Genomic DNA, 10,101 nt, shown 5'->3' on the forward strand with positions numbered 1-10,101 from the left:
AAACAACCTAAAGTTTAGATACAAAATTAATTATCAAGTAGTTTAAACTGCGGAATACGGATCATAGAGGAAGGAATACCTAGAGACGCGACTTCGGTTGGTTTTTCTCTTCCACCCTACAAGCTGCAATGAGAGGAAAAACTCCATAGTGCTTATATGTGGTAGTTTTCCCGTGCATTTTAAATGGCACCAACACATTCAACTGTGGAGTTGAGCTCAAAACAATTAAAACCAATTTAAGTGCTCAGTAGGAAATAAATTCATAAAAAAATAATATAATAAATTCAAAACACGAACCTTTTTTTTTTATTTCTGTACATATTTATTGAAAGGTGGGTGTCTGGAGTGAGCTATTTGAGCTATTCAAGTTCATGTACAAACCAAAATCATGTTTAAATTCAAAATTTGTGAGGACATCTACTGGTGAAAGGAAGGTATTAAACGAATTGTACTTTTCACACGTATTCACAGATAGGAAAACAAGAGAAAAATAAGAGAGATTATCTGAAATTAAATTTGCGGGTGTTTTAGGTAAGGGGGGTACGAGTCGGCTCTCTAGGTATTCCTTCCTCTATGATACGGATAAAGAGCGGAGGAATTTTGGCGGGGAGAAGATTCGAACAGCCAAAAAAAGTATCAAAACAAACAGATTCTTAACCCTCTGTAGGCACACCCTGTGCGAAAGACACACTGGTGCGAATATAGTTTGTACTTTTTCATGTTGCTATAACTTTTTTCGGTTTCAATATTTTATAGGGAATATATCCATATATGAAATTGACGTAGAATTTTCCGAAGAACTAGAATATTTACAATTATATTGTATTCACAATTCTTAAAAAAAATTATTGACACCATTATAATGATAATGTTTTACGAAGACCTTTTTTAATTTTAAAACTTTGCCCAGCCAAATTTCCACCCGTGTGCCAATTAGTGTAAACATTGTCAGACGTTGTCAATTCGTGCAAAGCTTTATACATGAATATCCTTTTAAAAAACATAAATTGTCCACAAAGATTTAAACTATATATATATTTAGTTATACTTACTTTTAATTAACTTAACAAAACTCATTGCCCAATTTTTTTTTTCTTAAAGCTCGTATCCGTTTCGTGTCAAAAAAATTAGAGATTTAATCAACACGGACATTACGCTGGATGGCTTTTTTTCAAATTTATAACATGTGATTTATAAACTCGCAACAGAATGTCTTAGACTATAAAAGAATACGTCTTATTTGTACTATACCTATTTAAATTGTAATAAATTAAAATTAAATATATACCTACAGTACCTTGCCATATTATTAGGCCCAAGGGAAAAAAATACAATTTTTTGGTTCTTGTTGCTGAACTTTTAAAGTTTTTGTCGAAATATCTCAAATTTTTTTTTGTCTCATTTACTTACACTTATCATGTAGATACGGATTGACTAAAAGAAAGTTAAAGAATTGATACTTTTTCATAAAAAATAACGTACAAAAGGGGAAAAGCTCCAAAAGACGTTTTCTATGGAATTCATGCCTATAAAATTACCAGACCCTTCTAATACTTAAATTTTTGTACCGAGGGATAACGTGACATTCATAACTTTATGGCAAGGACCGCATCTTGAGATATTTCGACAAGAACTTTAAAAATTCAGCAACATGAACCAAAAAATTGTATTTTTTTCCCTTGGGCCTAATAATATGACAAGGTACTGTACATAAAAAAAAAATAATATGAATACCTACCTATACAAAAAGATTTTGTACAAAAACGTGCACATGATTTTTTTACCAAAATCGGAGGAGATTTTTTAAGAAAAATAAGCTTTTCTAAAATTGGTATAAAGTTATTATTGGTTCTAAAAAGTTTATCCCAAAATCTTTTCTCAAAATGTATCTAAAACATACCAAGTAACTTCTTATACACACAGGTGTAGACTTTTCGGTTTATCCAAAAAACTGTCACTTTTTGTCAAACTTCGAATTTTTGTGACACCCTGTTCAACACAGTTTAGAAAGTTACTTGTGTTTGTCTCTTTAATGAACCCACAAGCTCTGTAGAAACAAATTAGGAAGTAAAACAAATAAATTGATTCCGGAACCGGATCGCTGTTAGGTGAGGCAGGTTCACTCTGATTTGAGGTGTCAATAAAAACATGGGAATTGTTAAATACAGTAATAATAAATTACCAAAAACTACTCTGAAAAATATCAAAAATTAATTTTATTTCAGAGACTATTGATAAATTAATTATAATTTTTTTTTTAAGAAAGAACAGGAAAAGAAGATATGAAATAAATTAAAACGCTCAGCTTTAACACACAACCAGCGCTGGCAAATTCCTCTACACCACGCGACAATAGGAAAGTGTTTTGTATTCATCGAAGAAAGTATGCTACGCACAGGCAAGCCAGAACGTAAGTAGGTTATACGAATAGAGACACCCGTTGAATGGCCAATTCTGATGGTTGTTGATTTGTTGACCATTCTTTTTCTGATGCGGTGCTGATGTGTGGTGGTGATGGTGGTTTGACTTTGTTTGTCAGCTTAACGCAAGAAATGGGCTATAATTTACTAAATTGGAATTTCTTTCCTGCTTTTCGTTGGAATGCGAGTTTGTTCTAAATGTGATTGTGTTGTTCCAATTGAAACGGATATCAAATATGGTTTTGTTCGTGTTCTTCTTTATTCTTTCGTTTTATTCTTTCGTTTTATTCTTTCTTTTTTTTATTTTGTGGATTAATTCAATTTCCGTCTTGTAGATAAATGAATTCCTTCTATAGGCTTACAAACCTAAAGAAATAACTATCAAAATGTTTGCTATCACCAGAATAGTGCTTGAAATGATATTTGTAATGATACAAAATTGGACAATAATTCGGTTTTCAGGCCATAAGTTCAAATTTTATACACATTATTTGAATTTATTAAATACAGACCACAACTCATATAAATAGTGTTACGCAAAAAGGATCAATCTGCAATATAGAAATATCAGAGATTTGCCCTTTTTGCGCTACACCTTTTATATGCAATCGCCTTTATCTAAACACATTTGCAAGTTTTTGCGAAAGACTTTGGCTCTTGTTTCAAAACTCTATTTTAACCAATTTAGTTAATCGTCCGAACACCTTATTCGGACAATATACGTATGTAAACATGAATTTCCAAATGATTTGCAGATAATTTACGGTTTACAGATATCTCAAACCTCAAACCTTTTCGCTACCCATTCATGAAGTTCAGAAGAAAAAGATCAACTTTTCGTTTGAATAAATGTTTTGACATAATGCTTCGTGATCCATCTAAATACCTTGAACAAATAGGATGTATTTAGTCCTTAGCTTTGAATATACAATCTATAGTACTATTATTACCAAACAGCGTCCCTTAAATAGTAAGCTAGCGAACGAACTAAAAAATGAGGGGTCGAATCACGGCATACGATTATGATCATACGTCAACTTTTTGACTATTGCTGTCTCTATTTAATCAGTATAAAAAGTTAGGGACATATAGCGACCATACGTTAAAGTACGAACGCCGTAATTAGGCCCCATAATAAATTGATACAACTCTCTCTCTTTTCTTCTATTTCACAAAAGCGATTTCAGCGACCTTGTGACCACTCAGCTAAAGAACAAACCAAAAAACCTCACTTCATGAAGTACTAATAGATTCTATTACAAAGGTTTTAGTTAAAAAAAATTTTCTTTAAAAGCATTCATTGAAAGAAAAAATTTCGATTGAATAGAAGTTCGACAAAGGGAGAGTTCACTGTAGTTTAAGCCATTATTGAGAGAAAACACAAAAAAAAAAAACAAAAAAAAGCAAAAAAAGCAAAAAAAAATAATAAAATAAAATCAACGTCTGCGTCGCAGGTACTTGCCCCTATAGTTAGTTTCTATAAAATATGCAAGATATTGAAAAAAATATATAGTTAAGGGGTTGAGTTATGTGTGAGAAAGGTTTAATAACAGCTGGCATAAATTTTGTTTAGGGTAACTTCGGGCATTATGGCGCACCGGGCATTATGGCGCAAATCTCAACTACCATACTTCCAATACTCGCATTTAAATAAAACCAATGCAGAAACTTTGGCCTTCGTCGAACACTAGCCTTGTGACGATCGCAGGTCAGTGCTATTATTTTTGTGCCAAACAAAAAAGAAAACAAAAAAAATATACCGGTTCTGGGTTCCAATATAATATCGCTTTGTTTTTGTTTGTGTGTATCTCGGTAACTATACAGTGCACGTGTTTGTTGTGAAGAGTGGAATGCAGAGTACAGTTTTGGTTTGGTTATATCACTTGTTATATTTTAACTGAAGTAAGAATTGTGTTTAGTTTTTGGAGTTTTGTGAATATGTATATATTTTGCAATATGGCGCAGATGTTATAAGGGCATTATGGCGCTATATTATACCCGACTGCGCCATAATGCCCTTATGTAAAACTAATTTCAAAAGTATCTCTGCATTTTTTTAAATTTGAAAATAACCTCAATTTAACGTTAATTTTATGAAACTTATTTACAATTATATTTCAGAAATGCTGAATATACGTAAAAAAAGTAAAGGGTTCCGAAGTAAATGGGGTTCGCCATATTGCCCGTACATAGGGCAATATGGTTTTTTTTGGACTATTTTTAATTTAATTTATTTTTTGTTAAAAAGCTTGAATTTTTATTCTTAAATAATTTATTCATGTTACGTTTTTATGAAATTTAATTAAAAAAAATGATTGAAGTAAAAATTGTAGTCCGTAGTAAAGTAATTTGAGTTTGTGCTTAGGTATGCCATAATGCCCTAATTTACCCTATTTTTAAACTTGGGAAAGAATGTTCGATGGTTATAAGAACAAAGAATCTAAAAAGTTTACAAAATTACATATATTGTTATTATATATTTTTTTACTTGCGATATAGGTACTATATATCAAGTTATGCATCCGTACAAAAAAAAAAGTTGAGATAACATTTTTCCATGACATTACGATGGTAGACAATGCCAAAAAAGTGGGTCCCGGAAGTCTGTCTGTCTGTCTGTCTGTCTGTCTGTCTGTATAAGGAGCTACAGCCTAAACGGATGGGCCGATTAATGTCAAACTTGGTATGTAGCGTTATTTGGCGACTCTCCCAGAGGAGTTTTTGGAATTAATTTTTTTGGACTTAAAATAACGGTACTTGTCATATACCGATTTTAGTAAAATTGAAATATCTCGAAAACGGCTCTAACGATTTTGTTTAAAATATTCAAATGTTAGTTTTAAGCTAAGATCTATCTTGCAATGAAAAAATTTTTTTAATCATTATTAACGGTACCTGCCATTTTTTTTCAAATTCGAATATCTCCGAAACTTCTTATTCGATTTCAACAAAACTTTTTGTGAAGAAGCATTTATATAATTATTTAATTAATATAAACCAAAAATAAAATTTCCAAAAAAAATAATTTTTGGATTTTTTAAGAAATTTTGAATTTTGAAACAGGACATTGAATTTTTTTGAAATTTTGTTTTTAGATGTTGATTAGTGATTTCTACAAAATGGCATTACAATTTTATTTTAAAACTTTTTTTCCAAAAAATTATTTATAAAAAATTGTTTTTTTTTTTTTTAACGGCTCTAACGATTTTGAAAATTTTTTTTCTAAAAATGCAAGTTAATATATGAATCAAAACTGCATACTTGTTTTGGAGGGCAATTTAATTTCAGATTTTATTTTATTTTATTTTTTTATCGAATTTTATTTTTTTTTTTCCAAATTTCTATATAAAAAGTCTTAAAAATTTAAGCAACTTTAACTCCAAGAGTAAGTTCGTGCGCCAGTCATGCATTTTATTTAAGAAAAGATGAAATTCAGAAAAAGTACCATACATATTGTGACAAAAATGATATCCCAATGCAAACTGGGAAAAACTATTCATTTACTACAGAAACCAAGAACCTTTACAGTCCTTAAAAATATTTAGGGTGAAAGGGTGTTTTTGCGCAAATAAAGAAAATCGAAATGCCATAGTAAAGAAGGTGTTTTTTTTATTGAATACAAAATACGTAATATTTTTCATAGAAAACCATAATTTTTCGTGCAACAGTAGGTACAATATAATAAAACTTATTAAAGTTTCCAAACGACTGCTTAGATGTAAATTTAATTCGTGTAAAACGTGACAATTTGTGTGTATAAGGATCTACGTAATAAACGGATGGACAAATTTAGATCAAACTTGATACGTATCGTTTTAAGAGGCTCTCCAGAGGGGCTTTCGGAATTGATTTTTTTTTACCATAAATAACACCCGTCGTATACCAATTTCGAAAAATTTTATTTTTTTTAAATTTAGGTTTTTAAACAAGATCCCTATCATTAAGTAGAATAGTTTTATTAAAATTAGAAAGCAACTAATTTGATTTCAACTAAATACTCGTACGTAAAAAAGCATAAATTGCTACAAAATGGCTTACCAATTTTATATTAAATTTTTTTTTTTTAAACAATTATTTTAAAAAAAATAGTTTTCTTATTTATAACGGCTCTAACAGTTTTGAAAATTTAATTTAAAAAAATATGAACTCCCTAATTGTTGGCTTATGATCTTTTTTTTTTCTCTGAAGACATATAAATTTGTATATATAAAAGTCTTGAAAATTTTAGCAACTTTAATTCTAAGAGCAAAAACATGCAACATAGTTGTAAATTGTATTTATTTTTATTCACTATCTGAACTTTTGTTTGGAATTTCAATTATACTGCTAAGTAATAAGCAATATATTAGTTGACCCTTCAACAAATTATTAAGAATAAATAAATAATACAAATATATATACATATGTAAAAAAGCAATAATTTGATCAAGAAATAAATTGTCCACATACGCCACAGTGACTGCATTCCTTAATAGATTATAATAATACATAGGTTGTATATTTGATAAGCTGCATATACAAGACGCAGATGACCTTACAGGATCATGTCTAAAAAATTATAAAACCAGTACTGTGAATATTTGATTCATCCAACATTAAAATCTTTTAACAAATGGGTCACTGTGGTGTATGCGTACTTTTTTTCTATAACTGCCAATACAATTTTTGTTCACTCTTTATTCATGTTCCATCACTCCACAAAGGATAAATCTGGAGTATTAATACTAAAAATAACAAAAAATATCAGTTTAATAAATTGATATGGAATATTGAACTAAGCTTCTTAATAGAAGGTGACTTAAATTTTGTGTGTGAGAGCTTAAGCTCTTATCTCACTTTTCAGTACATTTTCTTGAGATCTATCTCATTTTCTTGAGCTAGATCTTAAGAAAATGTACTGAAAAGTGAGATAGAGCTTTAAGCTCATTCTTTTTGCATAAGACCCATTGTTTTATTCCAAATGTTTGTAAAGAGGTTTTACACGTTTCATAATTTTAAGTTTAATTTTGTATGTTTTCTATTAAATCCCTATCTGTCTCATCCTGACGATTTGATAATGTGGTTTTATTTTAAAAAATTGTAGAGATCTTCCATTACACAAACATGATGACACTTAATATAAATATAGTAGGTATATAATCTCTCTCTTTAGTAAAAAAAAAAAAGACACTTTTTTCAAAATAAATACTATATTTAAATCATTAAATAAAATCGTTGTTGCAATAAATACGAAATTAAATAGATTTTAGTTTTGAGGAAACAAAAAACAAAAATAAATTAATAATTAAATTAATTAATCTCACAGTCAAACTTTTCCTTTAAATCTATATTGTTGTACATTTTTAAAAAGAACCAAAATTATAATCGTAGTCGGCATATTTCTCATATTTCCCAATCAATAACGACGCATTATGTCTGCAAAACAATATAACGTTAACAGCAGTTATGGAAATATATAAAGAAAATTTCTATTTAAATTACAAAAACAAAAAAAAAAACAAATACGGCTCACCTTGAATGGAACACACTCAAAACTTTTTTTTTATTATTGCGTTATTCCCCATCTGCTATTGAATTGATATGGCTCGTTGTAGATTAACTCATAACTGTTTCCGTTGTTATTTCTATTTGTATAAGCTTGCTGTTGTTGAGCTGATGCTCTTACATCATTCCAACTGCTTCTTTTTAAATTTGTATAATATTGAACTTTTTTTGGTTCCGGTTCATTATAGAAATGGGCTTGCTTCGTTGGAACCTTTTCATAGAGTTGTCCTCTGCGATTGACATCCTGAACGTTGTAAGTGTTTGCATATCCCTCATACAAATTCACCTTTTTCACTCCCACATCTGGATTAGAGTACTCTCGAACTGGCTCACGGGCTTTGAAAACTGTATCCTCATTACCAAAATTTCTAAATTGATTCGATTCATAGGAACTAGCTTGAGGATTTACGAACAAGTCGTTATTTCGAATGTTATCGACCGCAAAAAAAGGACCTTTGGCCCGTTTGAACTCAGCATGGACATTTTCGATATTGTCAGACACAAAAAATGGTCCCAATCCTGCCCGACCCGCTCGACGCGTCATTTTATCAGTTTCTGGCATATCTAGCAAATGGATTGGTCTAGCTCGTGGAGGTCGATAACCACTCTTATATGGAACTAGTTCGTTTTTAATCACTCTGGCATTTCGCCAAACCTTGACCTTGTCCTCTTCATCGTCTGGCACACGAACTCCTTCAATAACAGGAATCTCTTCTGGCTTGAACAAAACTTGGCTATCCTCACTTTTTGGTTGATTTATGGATGTTTTCTCAGGTTGATTGTTTTTCTCAATGAGACCTAATGTTGACTTGGCTATGGATTCAGGAATGTTTCCCATAATGTTGTAGAAAAAGTTTTGTGCTGTTCGACCAAATGTACTTTCCTCTTCTGGTCGATGATTATGGTAATCCTTATTGTCTCCAGTCTTAATGGCCGCATTTAGAATAAGTGGCAGGTTGAAAAGTTTCAAGCTGTCATTATTGTCCACGGCACGTTTGAAGTATCTATTGATTGAATCACTAATAGGCTGACCAAAGCTGTCTGCATTTCTAGGTCTCTTTTTTACGAGCAGTTGAGTCATTTCACCATTGTTGCCTCGCACATTGATTACCTCAGTATCATCAAAATTTAAATTTCTGCTCACACGTAACTCAGTTCGAATTAATTTGGGCTTTAAAGTCGTAGGTTGTGGCTTTGATGGTGGCGATACAGACCGATAGTTGTTGTTGCTATTCCTTTTATCTGATGGGAATTCGAATGCCACAACTACCACTGCAAGTGAGATCAATCCAACAAAGATAATGGAACTTAAAGGTGGCATTGTGGATCCTTTGATTATCCTTCAAGCAGAAAATAACAAAAAAAAACTCTGCAACAGAAAAATTTCATACAAATATTGATCTGATTAAGTGAACTCACCGTTATTGCTGAAGTCGTTGTGATGCTTTGTCTGCAACTTTAGCAGAGCGAATAATTTATAATCCTTCTCAAGTTATTGCATCTTGCATCAGTTTTTTTTTAAGTTAAAGTTTGTAATTTATTTTCGTCAAAGCACCCAATGTCGTCGTAGTCGTTGTCTCTGAGAAGGTATTATTCCTTAGTTGTATGTATTGTCTTTATGAAGTATCTAAGCGAACTGTGCAACACTGCCTGATCAGCGCAATGTATCTTTGGTTGAGAGATAATAATACACTTTCACTTTCTCTTTATTGCAACAAGAAAGTAAAATACAAGATCCCCACCTTTTGCAACAACGAAAATTGTGTGTGCGTAAGATTACGTAAAGTTTTTTTTTATGATTTTCTTAATATAAGTGGTTGAACGCTGTTGTAAACAAATATAGCGAATGTGTAACCGGAGGAGGAAGTGGGAGGTGTGGTTGTTTAGATTCACTTAATTCATCCGTTTGTATTTGAATTCGGATGTGATACAATTTTTTTGTATCTTGTTTTTCATTTTAATGACATAGGGTATGCTAATTTAATGACATCGGAAGTAACAAAGAAGCATATAAAACTAAATAAGTGTAATGGTTATGAATTTGATCATTAGTGTAATCATTGGGAAAATTGATGTTTCGTGATCTACATTATGCAATTTTTATTCATTGGTGCTTCTTTGTTTGGGGCTTCTAACA

The 10,101-nt window shown here is 31.0% G+C and overlaps 1 protein-coding gene across 1 annotated transcript; it reads right to left on the bottom strand.

The window, feature by feature from the left end:
* Positions 1-7,938: 7,938 nt before the first annotated feature.
* On the bottom strand, positions 7,939-9,582 carry LOC129908873 (uncharacterized). Its single transcript, XM_055985690.1, has one exon. The coding sequence runs from the start codon at positions 9,283-9,285 to the stop codon at positions 7,966-7,968; it is 1,320 nt and encodes a 439-aa protein (XP_055841665.1). The 5' UTR covers positions 9,286-9,582; the 3' UTR covers positions 7,939-7,965.
* Positions 9,583-10,101: the final 519 nt, after the last annotated feature.

The sequence above is a fragment of the Episyrphus balteatus genome, chromosome 2, assembly GCF_945859705.1.
Source record: "Episyrphus balteatus chromosome 2, idEpiBalt1.1, whole genome shotgun sequence".
NCBI classification, from domain to species: domain Eukaryota; kingdom Metazoa; phylum Arthropoda; class Insecta; order Diptera; family Syrphidae; genus Episyrphus; species Episyrphus balteatus.